The 22782-nt window shown below is 48.2% G+C and overlaps 1 protein-coding gene across 1 annotated transcript in view; it reads left to right on the forward strand.

Moving 5' to 3' along the window:
• Nucleotides 1-20757, forward strand: part of LOC144941103 (phospholipid phosphatase 3-like) — a 67117-nt gene extending 46360 nt beyond the window's left edge. Inside the window, exons 5-6 of the mRNA XM_078867586.1 lie at nucleotides 14221-14397; nucleotides 18220-20757. Of these exons, the coding sequence (XP_078723712.1) occupies nucleotides 14221-14397; nucleotides 18220-18441 (399 nt within the window). The 3' untranslated portion in view covers nucleotides 18442-20757. The remainder of the gene's footprint in view (nucleotides 1-14220; nucleotides 14398-18219) is intronic.
• Nucleotides 20758-22782: the final 2025 nt, after the last annotated feature.

The following is a 22782-nucleotide window of genomic DNA, read 5'->3' on the forward strand; positions in this document are numbered from 1 at the left end:
CATTTTATTAGCTTTATAGCCCATTGTGTGATATCCACTTCCGTGTGCCATTCTCGTACAGAGGAAGGTCGCGCACTGCTGTGCTAATCGCACCTCCGATTAGCACGGTTGGCTATGTACGGTGCAGAAGAAGTTCAACATGCATACATGACACCAACAGCGTGGGATAAAATCGGGGGAAAGTCACAAGTTGTACACGGAAGTAATTTCTTACATTAATTCCCAAGTCGTTAGGCAATTTCCTTTCATTTTATTAGCTTTATAGCCCATTGTGGCTACAAATATTTTTTGCAAAGGAGACCTGAGGATTATAGATATATGTACGACAGAAATAATTACACAGGTAAAAAAACAACAGGTGTTCTACAACTTAGTAAAACTAAACATTGTACAAACCCAGAAAAGTATGAAAATATTATTTAACATTGAACAGAAATGTTCTTGGGAAGTGAAAACAGTGTAAAAGTGTATACATTAAGAAAATTTCAACTCGATTGCAATAACAGCCATTAAACGGTAATAATTCAACTTGATTGAATACACCTCGAGTAACATTTGTAGCCGATTACATTAGTAGCGCTGAAAATAAATGTACAGCACATTATCAGTTCACTGCTCGATGAAGGCCTTCCCCATGCTGTGTCGGTCTTGGGGGTTGTTTGACCATACTTCGCCACGCTGGTCGGCGCGGATCGGTGAATGTGGGGAGCCCCAGACCCAGTGAAGTTGTCGGTAATTAAAGTGGCATCGCCACGTTCATACCGCAGCACGCAAACCGGGCCGCACGTCCCCCGCCACCCGCCCAGATGGCCCTCAACCCGGCATTTCAATTCACGAATCCCATTAGCTGCCGCCCTCGCTTATTCCCCGAGTGCCTTGAGTCTTACTGTGAACAACGATGACAACAAAAAAATCCCATTGTCATCGTTTGTTTAAACTGGATACGTTTAGCGAGCGGGGAGGCTCTTGATTGTCGGGGTTTAAATATGGGAGTGAGGTCAGATGTTGTCTGGTCTGTTGCTGATTAATACAGTTCGGATCCACCCCTACTTTCCCGTACAATGCCCCCTTTCTGTCAACCTTCACAGCCAGAGAATGCCCCTCGGCTAGAACGATGGCTGACGGTCTTCCCGGGCTCCTGTGGAGAGTGAGCGAGTGTGCGAGAGGGAGTGTGTGAGCGAGCGTGCGCACCGGCTTGGCCGTTTTGTTTGCGTCGAGGGCTGTCGCTTGTGAGGCCGTACGCAGCATTTGTAGGGTTTGGGCGGAAAATGCCTCAGGCCTACACAGCCCAAACTTGAAGCAAGAACCATAACGAACAACAGCAAAAAAAAATCCCCATCTGGTTAACGTGATTAAAAACAGAACAGCATAACAATGCTTAACTCAAACAGGCTGTACATTGTTTATAAATCCAAGTGTATTTTTTTAGACCGGGACAAACGGGCAGTGGCAGTTAAATATTTAAGATTTCTTATTAAAGTGTTCCTAGTTTTCGTTGAATGTGCATGAGCTGCCTCCACATCAGCAAATACAAGTGGCCAAAGTGGGAGGGAGTGGGGCCTGTGGCTGAGGAGCAGTTTCCTGAGCGCTGCTCTCTCAGACATCATCAAACCAGGAGGCATTTCACCAGTTTACTTTAACTTCCAGAGAGGAAAATATACATTAGGTCGGAAATCATATATTTGTCTTCATCAATCCCACACATCATTATTAGTAGCGTTGCTATCATATGTAAGCAGCTGTGGTGCAGTCGCGACATGCGGAAATTGTGAATTAAAGATTAGCATTCTGTGTGTTGGCAAGGAAGGGGGAGGACGTTTTTGTTGCAAGTTTCAAGTTTACTTTGTTTAACCAGGTGCGAAAACTCAAGAGACCAGGGGGTGAGTCTCGTCTTAAAAGGGGTCACCTGGCTCGCCACAAAATGACGAAAGCAAAACAAAAAGAACTGCAATGAAGAAAATAGAAATCGGCACAAAAACAACTATGAGGACATGACGAGTAGACATTTTAACCATACTGCCCTATAAAATGGGAGCCACACTACCCTCCCGTCGGAACCTCCGATTAGCACGGTTGCCTACGTATGATGCAAAAGAAGTTTAACACGCATACGTACAACATACATGCAACATACATACAACATACATACATGCATACCAACCTCACGCCAAAGCAATGACAATCCCCACAGATCCTTTGCAGTGGTAGGGGGCCTCATTGCTTGTTGACCAAGTCACACCACCTTTTAGAATTCTTACAATTCGGTGAAAATGCCAAAGTTTCCAACAGGCAGCTTAAATGAATGTATCGAAGATCCTCGGAGTAGCCGAAGAAACGTCCCAAGTCATCCTCTCGACCTTCCTTGTTTAATTCCTTTGAAGCGTATACTACACATAGTAGTTATATACACACACTGCAGACATTTACGCGGAATTAAAAATCACGCGAAACACTCGTACGCATTTTGAAGTATCAGGTACACATACCATTTGTTCACTTTGTATGTACATTGCTATACATACTCAACTATAATGTACACTATATAGATAAGCAGATTCTTACGACCCAAACGGATTGGCCTATGCAGGGCTTGGACCTATTAAGTCTTAGATTCCCTCACTCATTCTCCTCTGCTGCCTCCATAGTCTGGAACTCCCCTTCCCGCCTGCTATCCGTGCTGTCAGCTCCCTGCCCCTGTTGAATCGAGGCTCAATAATGTATTTGTTTTGTTTCTGACCGGCTGCCTCTATCTGTCTATAAAATAAATATCCCCATTGTTTCTGTACAGCGTCTGGAGATACGGTCACATTTAAATCCAAATTGTAAACAATATGCCGAACAAATGATCTTGTATCCACGTTCACATTAATACTCGATACAATTCCAGTTTAAGCATTCGCATACAGTATATCACCTGGCTTTTATACAATTCTGTAATCGTAAGACACACATGATAATATTGCCCTTTATTTACCCAATACATTTTACTCAAGATTATTTTCCAGGAGGGTCCATTATCGGGATGTTTGGCCAATTACATGAATGATGAGTTGTTTGGCTTCGTGGGGGGAGGCGGGGGGAACCAGAGTACCCAGAGAAAGTTCACACACGTTTACACATCAGAGGAAACATTTTGATGCACAGACAATAAGCTGCGCAATTGTTTGTGAACCCCTCAAAACAATGGATCAGAATCTAGGCAGAATGTCTTTTATTGGTGCAGTCCTGGGTACAACGGTGTCAACAAATCAAATCTGTTAACCCAGATTCTTTGAGTCTTTCGGTAAAGTCACGTAGATAGGTTCAAAGAAAATAACAAAAAACTACGTTTCTATTGCAACACAAGCGTTCTTCATCAGGAAGAGGGTAAACCCATCATCATAACAGAAACATTATACGTGCTGGAAAACCATGTACCTCCTCGGAAACTGCTGATGGTTTTTGCAGAATCCACGAAGGCCGAGCGTTTTCTACACATTTTTGTGTGTTGCTTGAAGCTAATGGTGGCAACCAACATTTCATGCCTGGAACTACCAATGTCTGTTCGAGGGGAATTTAAGACATTTGCATCGTTGTTTCAACGTCGTCGCCAAGGTATGGATTCAAACCGGCGTCCTGCGGGTTGCAAGTCCAGTGCGCTGCTGACCATTGCATCACGGCGGCATCAAACCGCCGCCGCGTACTGTTAAAAAATATATTATTTACTTACTCCCTTCTTTTGTTGAAACGGTAAATTAGTCGGGTGGCTTGGGGCCGCTCCGGTAACGGAGCGTGCGCTGGCGCCCGCGAGCACCCGGGGGTGAACGTGGAGCGAGGCCGGCTCGCGCGAGCCAAACGGCTGTCGCGTCTAATGAGCGTTAATAAAGTGCTCGCGCACAGAACAAACTGCAAATGCGATTCATTTATGGATGGGCTGTGGCCGAGGTGGTGGTGGTGGTGATGCTGCGGCGGCAGTGGAGAAGGTGTGCACGGTGTGGGGGTTCCTGGGGGAGAGGAAGGACGGGAAGGGAGATGCTCGTGGGATGGCCGCTGGTGATTGGGGTGGCAATCAAAGAGGTTGTGAATTTAACACGTGGCAGGATTAAGTGATGAATATTATCCATAATATAGGGGGGCAGGGGGGGTGGGGGTTAGATCGCGTAAATGTGTCGTTAAACCGGCCACCACCCGGACACCCCATCGGTGTGTTGGAGAGTAAACCCACAACATTTACAATTCAAGTACTGTGACGTTTCGCCGGTAATTACATGAGGCTGGTTGTAATTACCCGAGAAACGTCGAACTCGAATTGTAAATGTTGTGGGCTCACTCTGCAGCGCACCGGTGCACTGAACCAATAACGAATTGTCACGTTCTGTTTACGTGACAAACCATTCCTAATTGGCTGTGCCGGGTGGTGGCGGGTTTAACGACACATTCATATTTACGCGATCTAACCCCAAATAACAAAAAAACCTACTGCGGATCAAAGAGGTTGTGGCGCAACTCAACTCTGGGACGTTCACGTCACCGCATCCGCCACGTCTCCACCACCGAGTCGTGAAGAACGCGGCGCCACAGGCACCAGCGTGATACCAGAACGTCGTGTTCCGTGTTCATGTTTTCTCGCGCAGCAAACACAATTTTCTGTTCTGCGCTCTCTCTCTCTTTGTGCCAAGTCCAACTTTCACATCCCCCCGAACCCCAACCCCCCCCCCTCCGTTCGCTCGCGTCCCCCTCGACCTACTGCGATCGTTACCCTTGAACGCTGCTCGCGTGGGTCCCCCCCGAGGGGGCTGTGCCGTGTGTCCCTGGTGCACCCCCCCCTCCCCCCCCCCAGCTTTCCCCTTCATTTGCCCTTTTTGACTTTGTTTTCCATCTGACATTGGTGACGCACCTCCGTATCCCCAAGAGGAGGACTCTGCAACCGCTGACTGATACGCAGAGCTTAGCGAAAATGCGTCGAGGTGGAAGTGGTTGGCGCAATGAAGTAAGGCTCGCGCTCGCGAGTCCATTTCTCTTTAACCGCGCATGGGGTTGAGCGGTGGCGCAGCGCTTGCGGCGCTGCACTCCGACCCCGGCGAGAGATAAGTTTTATTCCCGGGCCACGGCTAACATCACTGCCGAGTGATATCCGAGCCAGTCTTGATCCACTCCTTCGCCGACTCGCGCTGACCAGCGTGGGTAAGTATGGTCGTACGACACCCCCCATAATGTACAGAGCGTGGAAAGAGGCCTACACCGAGCAGTGGCTTGAAAATTATTTGTAAATTCTTGTACGAGTTATGATTTGCTGACTGCGTAAAATCGTGATTGTGTTGGTAATTAAATGTCTTCGGTTAAGTTGAGAGGAAAAAAAACCTTTTGAAAATATGATGTGTGGACATAATGAGAATGTTTGCTTTGCAATATCATATTACAGCAATTGATTGTGGGTTCTAATTATAATCTTGCTGCTTTGGGGAAGAATATATTGCGGTTAACTCTACACAAACAACCATTTACTTGTCTTAATGCATCGCATGCGCTCATACACATCTCTCCATATACAAACTGCTGCTGTTATGAAGAGCCTACGAGATGCATGGCACACACACACACACAATAATTCATTGATACATGCAATCGGCAACAGAAGAAAAACATAGATTAGAGGGGAAAATGTATTCACGAATTTATATACTCACACACAGTGTTGCGATAAAAACACTGTAGATACAAAGATCCCCCATGTAGTCCACACAAGCTGTTGGGGCAAGTGCTGTTAGGGAGCACATATTAAGGCTGGCACGGAGCAATAGGGCGTCGGTGGCCAACACCACGCCCGGCCGCCTTTGTCTCTCACGTGATGATGCTTGCACACCACATCAGGTACTCATTCACAGGCGAAACAAAGTACACACACACCAACACACACCAACACACACCAACACACACCAAGACGAACATACCCCCAAAGGGCGGCGCAACATATGAGGCGGTGGTGTTATCAGCACCGTACGAGGCCGTCTTTGTCTCACCAATGCCACTGTGTTATAACACTCCACCAGGTGCTCATTTTAAGGCTGAGTCGCCCAAGAGGAGGGCCAGAACCGGTTCAGATACTCATCACTCCTTGCTGGTCCACGCACAATTAAGTATTGACGCGTGCGCAGTCAGGAGTGGATTAAAAATATATATAGTTTATGGTTTATATATAGTTTAATATATATAGTTTAATATAGTTTACATATTGTTTATTGATAGTTTAAGAAAAGTTTATTGATAGTTTATATATTGTTTAATATATGGTTATATATATAGTTTATGGCCCAATATTATGTTCTCAAAGCTTTAATTACAAAAACAAGTTGTCACACACTTTGGGCCAAAACTTTACATGTGATGATGATGATGGAAATAGGAGCAAAGTGCTGAGCACGCACTCTTTTATGCAAACTTCTGTTTTGCACTTAATGGCCTTTGTGTGTGTGTGCTGTGCGGTCCTCCGGTGCGTGTCCCCTCCCGAGCGAGTGAACCGGCAAGCCGCCAGCCTGCATGGCTCAAAGCAGGGCCCCGGGACCTCCCTTTGTTATTCACAATGCCGAATTGAATCAAACAGCTCCAGGGGAGGCTCATGGGCGTCTTACAATCAAAGTGGTTTTTATTTTTATTTTACGAGTATAGGCCCCCCTTAGCACGATTTTATTTCAGTTGTAACAAAAAAAACCGAGAAGCCGCCGTCCCTACCCCCCCCCTCCACTACTAGCACCCGCCACACATGTGCGCATACATACATGAAGCCAGACACGCGCATATACAAAGAAAGAGATCCTCCCCCTCCCCGTACGGCCCACACAGACTGTTAGTGCAAATGATGTCGAGTAGCAGCTATTGAAAGCCGGCACGGCGCACGAAGTTGTGGCGTAGCCAGTTACCACGCCCGGCCACCTTTGTCTCCCTCGTGGCAACGTTTACACAACACGCCACAGTGGCTCATTTGTGGCCGAGTCGACCTTGCGGAGGCCCACGACCGGTTCAGACAAATCGTCACTGGTGTCGGTGGCCGTGAGCGGGAGTCGAACTCTGATCACCGGGGTTCGGAGGGCGGCGCAGCGCTATCCCCGCTACCCGCTGCGCCACGCTACTCCCCCACACGACAGAGAGAAAGATCGTCGCGCACGTACGCATGTACACGTTCTGAGTGCACCGAGTTATACTTGCTGCAGTGCTCCACTTTTTCTTGTATTTGTTTTGCTTTTGTCGATTTTCGTGACCCCAGGTCACTTGCGAATTCGACTCGTCCTGTTCTCCTGGAGTTCTCACCTGGTCAAAGAAAATCAACTCGGCTAAATTAAACACACGTGTTTTACCCACACACATGTACTCGCGTGCACGGATCAGCCCATATTCACACGTGCATGCACGCAAATTCACGCACGCTGACGACATATTTGTACACCCACACACATAGGTGGAAATTTGTGTGTACATCAGTCAACACAGAGAAGCACATATGTATGTTGAACTTCTTTCGCACCGTACGTAGCCAACCATGGTAATCAGTGGTGTGGGGGAAGAACAACACACGAAACACAAAAAGCATGCTTACAGACACACATCTCGTCTGGATAGCCTTCTAGACTGTTGGGGCAAGTCCTTTTATAGAATGCCTACGAAGATCAGAATGACGCACAAAAGCGTGGTGCAGCCACCACCACCCCACCCGCCTTTGTCTCTACAGTGCTAATGCTTTGACACCAGGTTTTCATTTAAGGCCGAGTCGACCAAGAAGAGGCCCAGGACCAGTTCAGATATCACTCGCCACTGATGCTTGTCGTGACCTGGGAATCGAACTCGGTTCACCGGGTTCCTCGCACGATGCGCTAACCACTGAACCACCGCTCCCCACACTTACATACACAGGCGCATACATGTGTATGTCATCCACAACCTACCGCTGTACATATACAGAATTTTAAAAAATACCAAGATCTTCCAATTAGTCCTCTAGACAATTGCAGCAAGTGCTGTTAGTGAGCGCCTATTTAGCACCACTTGTGGCGATGCATAGCCGTGAACCAGCGCTTCGTAAGCAAAGGGTTGGCGGATCGCACAAAGATTTGCAAAACACCCAGAACTGCTGGGCACCAACAGAAGATGGCAGTACGGCAAGTACATTTCTTGAATGCATTTGTTTTGAGGCATGAACGTTAATATCCTTGCCTTTTTTTTTCCTCCGCGTACTCCGGTTTCCTCCCACATGCAGAAAAACAAAACTCATTAATGCAATTTGATAAGCATTCCATTGCAGGGCCACCATAAAAAAAATATTGAGACTCAGCAAGGCTTTCCTAGATAAATAAAGGGCTCTATTATTATCGTTATATTGGGGGTCAGTGTGACCCACGAAGGGGGGGACCAGCATGGCCGATAGCGCACGTGTCCGCGCGCAGACGAAGGAAGGAGCCCTGGGTGGTGTGGTTAAGCGCCACGTACACGGCACAGTCGGCCTCACTTGCTCATCTCCCCAGTGCCGATGTACGTACGTAGTTTGAACTTTTCTTTTAGCACCGCACGTAGCCAACCATGCTATATCGGAGGTGCGGTTGATCGTGCCACGCCGGGCACTCACGTGAGGCCGAGTCCACCGAGGGTGATTTAAAGAAACTTGCCCGTTTTACCAAATGGTGCACTGGGAGATTAACCGGCCAATGACCTCTGGGTTGAAGGTCCCAGCGTTTTCAACCATTGCACCAAAGGCACCATCCCCCTGCCCACCCAGCAGATGCAATGGGTACAACCACAATCGGTTGATGGGAAGGTTGCGTGTGTGCGTTGGGGTGACGTGTGGGTACGTCCCACCTCTGCAGAGGGAACTGGCCAGTTTGGAAGGGTAGACCAAATCTACCCTCCTCTGTTGGAGGCCCTTCTGCCGGCAGTGGCGTGAGCGAGCATTTTCAGAGCTGCACCTTTCCTTCCATGACCTAGATAGAGAAGACTCAACACAGTGCCCACACTCATCAAAGACAAAGTTCCCCCGTTTAGCCTGAACAGACTGTTGGGGCAAGTGCTGTTCGCGAGCACCTATGAAGGCCGGCACGGCACACGAGGGAGTGGGTGGCCAGCACCACGCCCGGCCGCCTTTGTCTCCCTAGTGGCGATGTTTGTACAATGTACAAGGTACTCATTTGCGGCTGAGTCGACCTAGGGGAGGCCCAGAACCGGTTCAGATAATCGTCGCTGGTGTTAGACCATGAGCGGGAATCGAACCCGGGTCGCCAGGTTCGTAGCACGGCGTGCTAACTGCTCAACAGATTACATGTAGCACGGTTGGCGCAGTCGGAAATAAGTTCAACGTACATATGTACGTTAAACTTCTTTCTCACTGCGCCGACCGTGCTAATCGGAGGTTGCGTGTTTAAACATTTTTTTTTTTTACGCAAGACCTTTTTGTTGTGTAACGCATTTGCGCACTTGTAGTTGTTGAATGCGCACCGACTCCATTATTTGTCAGAACCGAATATAATGGCACATTTTTTTACAAACCCACCAACTCTCTTGCCAAAATATCAGTTGTGGGCTCGCCGGCACCAGAAGGAGTCAATTTAGAAAGAAAAAATAATAATGGCAGAGGAAACACGATGGAAATGATTTAAAGATTAGCCAAATTTAAAGTGTTCAATGTGTGAATGGTTATTGCATCCTTATTTATTTATTTGTTGTGTTTTTTGTTTGCCAGCCACAAACTCAATTAAGTCGGTGAAGCTCGCCTTTGTGAGGATTCCATCGAGCCGATAATCTAATTTAGTTTTTTAAACTTGACACTCTTTTGTATGGATCTGCACTGGTGTCGGATGAGCAGTGCTGTGTTTGTGCGTCGAGCGGTGTGGCCCGATGTGGAACCATAACTCCACATTGTCTGTCTGTCCTCACGCCCCAGAGGACGTCCGTCCCGGAGATGGAGGAGTGCTGATATCGACACGTATGCAGGTGCCAGGTGGATTATCATCCAGCAGTGGATTCATGATGATGATGATGAATCCAACCGTGTTATTGATCATTGGTCATGATCATGATGATCAATGATGGATGTTGACACTGATAACGATGATGACAATGATGACATTCATAGTCCAGGCATGGTAGACACACACGCTTGTATACCACCTGCTTGGATGGGATAGACGATCATGTAGATGTCATGCACCTACTATCAGATGCAAAACTCTCAATCGCGGAATTGGACAAACATCCCAACGTAGGGCCCTCTTGAGAAAGAGTCGTAAGTCACGGTGAGGATCTCATGTATCAAGTTCATTATTAGAGGCAGAAAGGTCTCTGTAGGAAGCAGAGCAGCATGCACTTTAAGTTGGTGACAGTTTGTGAGCATTATCGCCTCGTATGGATTAGTTTGCTCTTGGTACATTGTTGGAATTGTAATTCTACACTCTTACCACTCTGTATGTATGTATGTAGAACATCTTTCGCACCGTACGTAGCCATCCATGCTGATCGAAGGTGCAGGGGAGAGACTGCAAACTAAACACAAAATAGCAGTGATAAAGAAATCAGTTTTCAATTCAGATGTAACAGTGCACAGCTCGAGTGGCTTCCTAATATCGGAATAGAAGAGCATTGAAGACGGCCGCAGAAGCGCACGTGAAAGCGCGCGAAGTGGTGACCGTCTTTGTTCGATGGCCAGCGAAAAGCCGCTGCGAGGATGACCGTAGTTGGCGTGATGATGGTTTATGCTCCTTGACGAGATCAGCGAGGTGTCGTGGATAATTTCTGGCAAGCACATTGTGTGTGTGCAATGAGCGCTTGCCCACCTTCACCGACCCGCGCCGACCAGCATGATGACGTTTGGCTGAATGACTTCCACAACTGGCATCGGTGTGGAGAGGCCCTCATCCAGCAGTGGATTGCGCTGGTTTTACTGCCGCACGCCGTGGCAGATCCAGAGGGGCGGGATGGGCACTGATTGGCCTGCACCCTCCCCACCCCTCTGCTTGAAACCCCCAAAATTGATGTTTTATGCAGGGCCCCGATTTTAAAAGCTCGCTATGTTGGGATTGGTCCCCTCCCTTGGAAGTTTCTAGATCCATCTCTGGCATAAAAGTATATATTTCTTTCAAATATATAATAATTGAACCTCACTTTCCAGGCAGGACTGTCCTCAAAAAGGCGATTGAGATTCGCTGAAGCTTCCTTTTAGGTCGGTAAATAATTATGATCATGATAACCACGACTCCCAACTTTCACGACCGACTTTGGTGTGTGTGTGTCTGGACGCGAGCACGTGTTTACGAACCACAACCCCAATCACCCCACCCACCAAAAGAGTAAAAAAAACACAACGACGATAATTGCATCGCTTTGGGACTAACGTTGCCGCTCGCCAATGCTACAATTAATGCCAACCACGTGGCAAGCATTTGTGCAGCTCAACACCGTGAACAAAACTCCGTGCATCACGTGCCGTGCGTCTTGTGCCACGAGTATCAGAATCATAATATTTTATCAGTATGTATTCATAGTGGAGGAATCTAATGAGATGTAAAGCTCTTTTTTACAGTTGTCCAGTAGTTTCACAGATGTCCAGTAGAGTACACATGCCACCCGCAGTGATGTGCTTGAATCCACTGTTGTATGAAGGCCTCTAATCCGTCGCAATCTCTCACGATGCCGCCATGTAATAATCCACCTGGCACCTGCATACGTGTTGCTATCAGCACTCCCCCACGTCCGGGACAGACGTCATCTCGGGCGTGTGGGCAGACAGATGATGCGGAGTCACGGTTCCACATCAGCCCGGACCACTCGACACACACACGCAACACCGCTCATGCGACACGAGCACAGATCCATAGCCGCAAGTTTAGGATGCTCGCTGACAGCACTTGCTCCAGCAGTGTGCATGTGCCACCAGCAGCGGTGTATCTGTGCCACCCGCAGCGGTGTGTCTGTGCCACCCGCAGCGGTGTGTCTGTGCCACCCGCAGCGGTGTGTCTGTGCCACCCGCAGCGGTGTGTCTGTGCCACCCGCAGCGGTGTGTCTGTGCCACCCGCAGCGGTGTGTCTGTGCCACCCGCAGCGGTGTGTCTGTGCCACCCGCAGCGGTGTGTCTGTGCCACCCGCAGCGGTGTGTCTGTGCCACCCGCAGCGGTGTGTCTGTGCCACCCGCAGCGGTGTGTCTGTGCCACCCGCAGCGGTGTGCCTGTGCCACCCGCAGCGGTGTGCCTGTGCCACCCGCAGCGGTGTGCCTGTGCCACCAGCAGCGGTGTGTCTGTGCCACCCGCAGCGGTGTGTCTGTGCCACCCGCAGCGGTGTGTGTGCACCATGGTGTGTGTGTGTGTGCAGCATGGCGTGTGTGTGTGTGTGCACCATGGTGTGTGTGTGTGTGCACCATGGTGTGTGTGTGTGTGCAGCATGGTGTGTGTGTGTGTGTGCACCATGGTGTGTGTGTGTGTGCAGCATGGTGTGTGTGTGTGTGTGCACCATGGCGTGTGTGTGTGTGCACCATGGCGTGTGTGTGTGTGCACCATGGCGCGTGTGTGAGTGCACCATGGCGCGTGTGTGTGTGCACCATGGCGCGTGTGTGTGTGTGCACCATGGTGTGTGTGTATGTGTGCACCATGGTGTGTGTGTCATGGTGTATGTGTTCACCATGGTGTATGTGTGTGTGTGCACCATGGTGTGTGTGTGTGGCACAGCAGAATAGTTGCATGGCAGCGATTGCAATTTAGGGAGACAGTGCTGTCCACTTGCCCACTCTCTCTTTTTTACACATTGCCACTGCCATGTGTGGGTTGTTAAGTGCTGTTGAAAAACACTGCTCGCTAAGCTGGGGGTCTTATAAACGGTTCCTGCTGGGGGGGGGGGGATCCAAAAAAATCCCAAGACTGCTCCTGTGCGTGCGTGCGTGTGTTGTGCCATGTGCAATGTATTGTGCGGCGAGGTACGTGCGCTATATCAGGTAAAGTGGCGCATTAGGCGCACCATGTGCGGCGTTTTGCTGCGTTGAATTTATCGAGCGCATTGCTGAACTCTGAGCGCGTTTTTAACGCGAAGCATTAGCATCGTGCGTCCAGCACCGTGGGTTCACGACACCCAGCGGTGCCCAGTTGGGTTTGACATAACCAGCAGAAATCCAAACCTATTCCACAGAGGTTTGACAATGCCTAGAGTTCTGGATTCTTGAGATCACGATAATTACGTCGAATCGCGTCTGTCAAAATGTTGTGTTTTTCGAGTCTCGAGTGTTGCATGGGGTTGGAGCGATGGCGCAGTGGTTAGCACACTGCGCTGTAAACTCGCTGATCTGAGTTCGATTTTCGGCCAATGCTAACATCCGTGGCGAGTGATATGTGAACTGGTGTTAGCACCCCGTGCCTCTGCAGTCCCACTGCGTGGTAAAGCATGGTTAAACAACCCCAGTGGCCAACACGGTGTGGGGATGCCTTCAACCAGCGGTAGATTGACAATGGCCTGATAATGATATGTTTTTGATGTAGCGTCCTCTACCCTGGGGCATCTCGGAGCGCTTTACATCGCATCTCATCTCGACACATTTGAAAGGGCATCCCCTGGTGGCAGCTGTCCCTGTGTGGCACAAGGTGACTCGGTACCTAGCCTTTCAAATGGGCAGTAGTCTGCCAGGAGGAAACAACAAATGTTGTGTGCAATTTCAACTGTGAGTTCCCATTTTGATTTCATCGTAAATGTGAATGCGCCTCGTACGGCAACGACGCTGTTCCAAGCGCAACACCAAAGGTATCGCGTGCAACCCAGCCGCTCCTTGCCGCGCGTGCGCCAGCATGTTCCGTGGTCTCTCATTGTGCTGTGCGTGTGATGCTTGTGTCTGATGTGTGTGTGTGTGTGTCACGTGCAATGTATTGTGCGGCGAGGTACGTGGGGAGCGGTAGTGTAGCGGTTAGCACACTGCACTACAAACCCGGCGACCCGAGTTCGATTCCCGCTCATGGTCAACATCGATGACGAAAATCTGAACCGATGCTGGGCCTCCCATAAGTCGACTCAACCTCAAATGAGTACCCAGTCAAGTGTGTAAATATCACCACTGGGCAGGGTGCTGTGACCACCCACCCTCATGCGTACCGTGCCGGCCTTCGTAGGTGCTCGCGAACAGCACTTGCACCCAACAGTCTGCAAAGACTATACCGGGGGATGTTTGTCTTTGTGACACGTGCCATGTGTGTAATGAAGTGTGATGTGTGTGCGACACGTGCCACCCTCGTAGCTGTACGTGGAGTCTCGCCTGCGCTGGCGGGGCGCACGCATCCTCCGTCCGCTGCTGCAGTTCGTGCTGCTGCTGGTGGCCGTCTTGGTGGGGTTGTCGCGCCTCTCCGACTACCGGCACCACTGGAGCGATGTACTCGTCGGGTTTGGCTCTGGGGCGACTGTCGCATTTACTGTGGTGAGTGGAGATTTTAATTTACGTATTATCATTATTATTGTTGTATGTACGTTGAACTTCTTTTGCACCGTACACAGCCAACCCTGCTAATCAGAGGTTTGTATTATATAGTGCAGTGCGCCAACTTACCTGTCAATCAATTTGTCATTCATGTGCTCATCGTTCATTTAACAACGAGGATTTGTGAGTTTTTTTTACGTGCGTTTGCACATTGTTGTATCCTTCGTTCCAGCGAAGGTTATAAAAACTGGGCAGAATCACAGCAGGGCTGGATCGTTGTAATCAGCAGTTATCCACTTCTGATCACAATCCACTCTAAAAATCATCATGAAAAAAAGGCCATCCCATAGCCAATTGCATTTTGCCGTCAAATGTTTCAACAACAGCATTGTCATCTTCGCCGATGACTTACGACGACGATGATCGTGGTTACGAGTCTGCGTTTGGCAGCATCAGCATTGACCTGATCGGGATGAATATCACCGCTTGGTCGTAATGTTGGAGCTCGCCGCTTGCATATTTCTTGCCCGCGTTTTATGCTGTAATTTATTGGCTGCAAGGAATATTCCTCCTGGCTGTGTGCCATCGTTAGGGAGGAGAAGGGAGGGGCGCGAAGGGAAGGAGCCCAGTGAACCCACATGAAATAGCACAGCACAGCGAGCGTGGCCTCTTCATCGGGCTCGTTGGAATGTTTACACCCTCATTAAAACGACAACAATAAAAACGCCCGTTTGTTGTCTCAACGCCGCGCAGATTCTCGTGAAAGTGAGGCCGCGCGCTCTCGGCAAGGCGAGCGCCCACACGTTTTCCATTGCAGTTAAATGGGATTTGATCCAATTTCGTGAAGCAAATGTTTTTGAGAAAGTGGAACAAAATTGATACAAGGCAGACAAAATCCATCCAAAAAGCCTGGATGGTCCCCTTACGCGTGAGCCAAATTGATCGGTGGGCGGTTTGACTTGGCCGGCCGGTGGAAATTTACTCTGTTGTACCTTGTGGCGAACAAGGGCGGACCGCTCTCCGTGTGCAAACTCTTTGAGCGCTCCGCTCCGCGGTTTTGCTGCCACGTGCGGGGGTGACCTCTGTCGAGCCACGGGGGGCCCCCTTACAACGCGGGTCCTTCACACGTCGCGATGCCCACGCGGACTGCAGAAAATGTCGTCGACGCGACGCACCGCGGTCTTCATTCCGCGCCTTGCTGCGGGGGATCTGGGCGCAGCCCCACAAGCTGTGACCTCCGTGCCCCTGCACTATGCCGCACGGCGGTTGCTGCATTAGTGGCCACTTCTGCACGGTGTGATGGATGTTGCAACGCCGCCAACACCGCCACCACCGCAGTGTAATGGTCACCACACTCACCGGACTTGCAGTCTAGACGTCGCCGAGTTCGATTCGATCTCCCGGCGTGGCAGTTGCAACATTGCTCCAGTACAAGTTTCCTAAATCCCCCCCCCCCCCACCTCTGCCCCACTCAGCAGTGTAAATGGGTGTACCGCAGTCATCAGGTTGTGTGTGCGGTGGGGTACAATGTGGGAACTCCCCACCCCTTCCAAGGCAACTGCCAATTGTTGAATAGTATCTTCTTATAATGGTAGGTTTTTACCCTTTTAACTGGTACAAAACTGACACCTTTATTCAAGGCATCATGTTTGCAATGACCACAACACAAGTAGTCAATAAAGCAAACAAAAAGAAGCAACTCTGATAAGGATAATAATATGCACTGTCATTGAAGTTGATTGGCCCACACCCGAGACGGCTTTCTTTAGAGCCTAGTCCCCATTGGTGTAGGGCCAGATGACACCAGAAGGCGTACAACTCAAAAACAGTGCAATATCAGAGTATTGAGAGTTCGGGGTAAACATTTACACTATGAGATCTCTTTTACCAGTGGCAAAATATAATGGTAGGTTTTTACCCTTTTAACTGGTACAAAACTGACACCTTTATTCAAGGCATCATGTTTGCAATGACCACAACACAAGTAGTCAATGTGTTGTGGTCATTGCAAACATGATGCCTTGAATAAAGGTGTCAGTTTTGTACCAGTTAAAAGGGTTTAAACCTACCATTATATTTTGCCACTGGTAAAAGAGATCTCATAGTGTAAATGTTTACCCCGAACTCTCAATACTCTGATATTGCACTGTTTTTGAGTTGTACGCCTTCTGGTGTCATCTGGCCCTACACCAATGGGGACTAGGCTCTAAAGAAAGCCGTCTCGGGTGTGGGCCAATCAACTTCAATGACAGTGCATATTATTATCCTTATCAGAGTTGCTTCTTTTTGTTTGCTTTATTGACTACTTGTGTTGTGGTCATTGCAAACATGATGCCTTGAATAAAGGTGTCAGTTTTGTACCAGTTAAAAGGGTAAAAACCTACCATTATATTTTGCCACTGGTAAAAGAGATCTCATAGTGTAAATGAGTATCTTCTTGTTTCTTTCGGTAAAGTCACGTAGAAGGGAAATAATAAAATAATAAAAATAAAACATAATAAAATACAATTCTCACGACGTTTCGGCCACAATGCAAGCAGCCGTCCTCAGGTGAAGAACAGGGCTGTCGGAAAGACAGCGTCTGAATGAAAATTTGTTGAAGAGTAGGCCACAGGCTGTCTAGAAAGGCCCTCTAAAGTTCTCTCTCGTGGAGGCCGTTCCACCTGTAGTGGAGTAAGCAAGGAATTGCAGGGCTGCGCTTTCACCTGTATGGAAACCCCAGTAGCCTAACCAACCGGCATAGCCATTAGTGATGAGGCAGGGTCAGAAGTTCAGGTGAGTTGATGAATGGGATGATTAAAAAAAAACTTCTGAGCGCTTTATGGAATTATGCCAAATGTCGTGGGGTAGCTGCAGGATTGAATGTTGCACCGTGATCTCAAAAATATTAAAAACAGAAGCGCACACATGAAAACGATCCAGCAGACTTGCCATGTGCCCATTCTGCCATTGTTTTCATTATTCTTAGCGTAAAATACAAATGTTTGCACATAGCAGGGAGGCTGTGAAAAAGTTTGGAAAATTGTGTATTACAATTACACTTTGACTGTTAAATAAATCAATCCACTCACTCGTCCTATGGCTATAAACTGACAAACATTTAGTCATACACCCTTTATTTTATAATAATGTACTCGAAGGCGTGTGACCGCAAGTCATGTGTGTAAGCTCTGCTGTGTATGTTGACGTTTCTGTGCAGTTCAATGTTAACAGTCAATGTTCAGCGAACTTCACGCAAATGTTGAACGCGAAACAGAATGAGCAACGACCCAATCTGCTTCTGTCTATCGTGCGTTCTACTCGGGCTCTCACCCCCTGTGTATATATGTAAAGGGCTGCAGCGCCGATTTTTATACAAACAATATGAAGTGCAGATCGTTTACAAATGATTGGATTTTGTCGAGGCCCCAACAACCAACGTGTTTTGACTTGACTATGACCGTTTATAATTGGGGCTGGGCATTTTCTCTCCCTTCCTCCGCTCTAATTTGTTCAACTCTCTTAGATCACAGCTAGCAGCCAGGCTCTCCTTTCGTTCTACCTTATTCCAATTGTGCCAAGCCTGTGCATACTAGTTCAGCTTTTTATTTATATTAGGGGGCCCAGCCCCCTCCATTGACCCCGTACTACCCCTACACCCACCCCACCCCTCCCCGATGCTACATTCATGAACGTGATGATTCACCAAATCGCTGGTGCCGTCTGGGTGAACGGTTACAGGCCCTCACCGTCAGGTCCTTTTTTTTCTTGCCGCGGCTCTGTTGCGATATCGTGCTGACTGCGGCCGCCCGTCCGCTGTTTGTTGTTGTTTCTTTTTTTTAGGTGTTTCTCATCTCGGGGCTTTTCACCGACAACTGCCTGGCGGTGCACAAGCGCAGGGAAGCAGCGCGGACAAACGGGGACTTGGAACAGGGCCAAGTGGCCAATCACAACGGCCACGCCGACGCTGCAGCCACTGCCACCGCCACCGCTGCCGCCATCCGCTGCAGCGCCCAGAGCGGTGAACGTCAAGCGACGCCCCCGGAGCCCGCGGTCAGCGAGTGAAATTACCGACTCCGGCGTTCTTTTTGAAGGGAGAAAAAAAGAAGTAAAACCTTGCCTGTCTTTTTGTTGTTGCGTGCGTCAGGCGAGGAGGCAGTTGCTTGGCTGTATCGGCAAAGTGAAGTTGGAGGGAAGGAGGGAGGAGGGCGGATGGGGGAATGAGTCATCGCAGCGAAGTGTAGTCACGCGAGATGATGTGTTTTGGCCGATGGCACAATTTGTGACATTCTGCGATGAGGTTGTCGGTTAGCCGAGCGCACATTTGACAAGGAGAGAGGGGGAGAGAGAGGTCTTTGTGTGGGGGGGAGGAGGGGGGCAGCCTTAGCTCAGACTATGAATTAGCATTGTGGACTATCGTTAGGCCAATGAGGCAATAGATCCTCAGAAAATTGCAACGGACAAATGTGCCAGTGTTAAACTGCCATGAAAATTACGTAAAATTACTCCGTGACCTGCCGGAGAATGGGTTTCTTTTTCAATGAAAAGGCGAAAAAAAATCCATTCAACCACTGGCCCTGTTGGAAGAGTGCTAGTCTTATCATGCCTTTAAACAAATCCGGCAATTTGACAGCAGTTTTTCTTTCAAAAACGGTGGGCTCTTTCACTCTAGTATGGCCTGAAGGCTATTAGATGTGGCAAAGACTGTGTATTTTTATATAAATGTTATATAAAGTAACTTTTAAGACAGATACCATCTATTTTAATGTGATGACTTCGGCCTATATTAAAACGCGCATTCAGTTTGCTCACTAATAATGCTCAAGAAGCAAACTGTTGATGGAGCTTCTCTCCTCTTTGGTCTGAATGACAGCTTTCCTTTTATTAACCACTAAGTCTGACCGATTTGGTCGAATGAGCGGAAAACGTTTTGTGGTAACGCCTTACAAAAAATGTACCATTGGCTCACTATGGTAAACCATGGTAATTGTGTATTTTTTTTTGTATATCCGATTATTTGGTGACGCTGCTAAGTCGGCGGTGGGTGCACAATCACGAATGACGATACAACAACAAACTCGACACAGTCGTCATTTTAAGACCGGGACCTTGAAAATAATTATAATAGACAGACGTTTTGCTCAATCGCCCTTCTTCAGGGCTCGCTATGTGCTGTGAAGAAAAGCCATTGTCTGAACTGAAACGTCGCTTATTATCTACTTTATTCTTAGGCCACATGGTTGTTATTGACGAATGTGTTGCATTTGCTTTGCTATCCCGTCTCCAACCTGTTGTTTTATAGTCTTGTAGAAAATACGCCATGTAAACGCAACAATACTTCATAGAAAAAATGTAAAATAGCGGCCAGGTTTTATATGTGAATGTAGCAATATTCAACAAAACCATCTTTTGGTTTACCATAGAGCATTGCAAAGTACATATTTTTTTTACTCTCGAGTGCACTTAGCGCCTTTAATCTAAGTATTAGCAAAGATGATGGTATTACTATAGCAGCTACTTTATTTTAATTATTATTATAAATGTAAAAAAAAAAGATTTATGAGATGTTTAACTTCGTAGAGGTGTGAGGCCCCTTTTTAATATGACTTCTCTCCACACACATCGTCTCTGGGTGCCCCACGCATTGCCTGAACGCCCGCGCGCTGTGCTCAAGCCTTTTGTGCCACGTGGGTGTTCACGGCTGTGCCAAACGGCTCTCCGATGCGTTTCACGGGTCGTGCCAGCGCGCGCACGTCGTTCGCCACCACGTCTGACGTCTTCGCCTGCGCGCGCCGGCAAGTTGAATCGGAACTGGTTTCGCGTTTCCCGAAGAAGCCTCTCCCCGGCGCGTGGTGGTGGAGTGAAAAGGTCGGGCGTCGGGCCCGAACGACGGCGCGGTACCACTGGCAAACGCATCGGAGAGAGCTATAGTGTTCAAGTCCTGTTTACATTACGGAGGCGACACACATTTGTATGAGCTTTGTTGAACCGTTAATTTACTTGTTTTTTAAACGAGCCCGGAAGGACAAATGATCAGTATTCAAACTTAATGTGATACAACTGAAAGTGTTTTTTTTTAACTAAGCATTTCAAGACGAAACTTTTCTTGTTTTTTTCTCATGTTTTTTTTGTAGTTATATTTGTGCGAGCGGTGCGTGTCTGTGTCTGCGTCGATATTATTTTTTTTGGGTTTTCCACAACCTGCCTGTGGTGGGGTTAATCACAAACATGCCTCTATTAAATAAACTCCTGTGTATAAGAGAGAGCGCAGCGCGTTACCGGACTTGCGCATAACTTGGGCAGTCCCAGCGACTGCGGTTTTGTGAGTACAATGTACATCGTGATGCCTTTGTCAAAATAAAACACATTCTTGTAATGTAACACACGTGGCTGTTCTGCTGCTTTCTTCATTTCAACATCACCCCCCACGTCCCCTGCCACCCCCAACACAACACCATGTGGTGGTGGTAGTAGTGGAGGGGTGGGGGTATAAGGAGGGGATGGTGGATTCAGGGGAGAGGGGTAATTACAGGCCCGCGTCTCTAAAAGGGGAGGAAGTTTATTACTGGTGAGTATTTGTTGTTGTTTTTGTTTGCCTAAGAAAGCCTCACCGAGTCTCGAGACTCCTTTTCGGGAGGGCAATGATGCGATGTGAAATCCCAATTGAGCAATTTGCAGCTAATTTTTAATCATTAGGATGTTTGACCCATACCAGTTACACTGCATGTGTTGTTGTTTTTTGCTATGAGAGGAAACTGGAGAACGCAGAGGAAACCCCACGCAGAACAAGCGGAGAACATTTATACTCCAGGCAGAAAGGCACCCTACCTGGTCATGAATTAATCCCAGGCTCTTCTTGCAGCAAAGCCACGAGTGTTACCGCTGCATCACCCTGCATGACACCCCTTACACCAAGGTTGATGTATTGCAATGCTGCAATGGTAGATTGTGTGGCGATTCGGATTACTGAAATTCAGATACAGTGAATGGAAGATAATACAATGTACGAGTATTTCTATTCCTTTAATACCATGATTGTTGCGGCTGATAACGGCGTTTAGATTACGTTTTATTGAGAGAGAGAGGAGAGATCGTATCCAAGAAAACGAGCACCGTGGAGATGGAGTGATGAGATCAGTGAATGTGCGGGAGTGAGATCAACTCTGAGCGACGTAGGCGCTGTGGGTAGGCCTTCATCTAGCAGTGGATAGACATTGGCAATTGATAATCTAACACCAGGTGGGACGTCATTCTCCTCCGCTTCCCCCATTGACCGGAACTCTCTTACCCCAGCAATCCATGCCATTTTACTCCCTGACCCTGTAAAAGTCCAAGTTCACGACCTTCCTATATTTTGCTCTGCCTATGCTTTTCGCCTCTCTCTATAAAATACGTTGGACCCGCTGTTCCTCTGCAAGCGTCATGAGATGTGGTTGCGTGGTCAGATGCTATATATGCTGTGTGTATATATATACACATTACATAAGGTCCACTGATCTAGACGCGTGTGGTGAATAGAAGGGGGGTATTGTCGTGGAAAAATTTGATAATCCGCATAAAGCTCCGCGTTGAGCATGCAAGGTTTGTTGAGCGGGTGGATTAAGTGGATAGAATGAATGGATTATTAAAGTTCATTTCACAGCCATCTATGGGAAGATGACACAATAACAGCATTTAAATTGTCACGCGTTTGACTGAGTCTGGGAAATGTTCTTTTTTATATAGCATAGAGGAAACGTGTGGTTATCAAGTTTCATATTCAAGGAAAAATCCCTACGGTTACCTTGAACACAGTGGCGTAGCACGCTTGGCGTGAATCCCGGTGCAAGAAGTCACATGCGGGTTGCCCACCATCCTTCTTCATTGCCTGCTGCCTGGGCCCCATCTGGCCTGTGGGCCCTGGTGCAATTGCACCTTGGGTGGCTCCCAGACCCTGGTCTGGCCCGTGGGCCCTGGTGCAGTTGCACCTTGGGTAGGCCAGAGGACCGGTTTTCCCAGAATGTTCCTGTTCGTCAGTTGTGTAAGTCGTGATAATCATAATTGCACGCCACTCAAGACAACGCATTGACACGTAGTTCTCACCGAGATATTCTTCATATCACGGTATCTTAATCACACCGCCTGCACAGCTCACGATAGCAATCGGGCACTTCGTGGAATTGTAAATATCACCCCCACTTCGCAACTCGCCAGGCAAGTAGTGTGCTGGCGCGAAAGTCGGGGTGCGTACCGATTCGCATTAAAACGGGCAACAAACAGCGCTTTCCTGGCACACACAGAACGCGGTACATGGTGATCCAGATGTTTTGTGCCCCCCCCCCCCACCATTGAATTCCCTACCAACTTATTTTTTTTGTTTTAAAGTAAGATTTATAGAAAACAGAAATGAATATGCAAAGGAACAAA

Source organism: Lampetra fluviatilis, chromosome 24 (assembly GCF_964198595.1).
Source record: "Lampetra fluviatilis chromosome 24, kcLamFluv1.1, whole genome shotgun sequence".
NCBI classification, from domain to species: Eukaryota; Metazoa; Chordata; class Hyperoartia; order Petromyzontiformes; family Petromyzontidae; genus Lampetra; species Lampetra fluviatilis.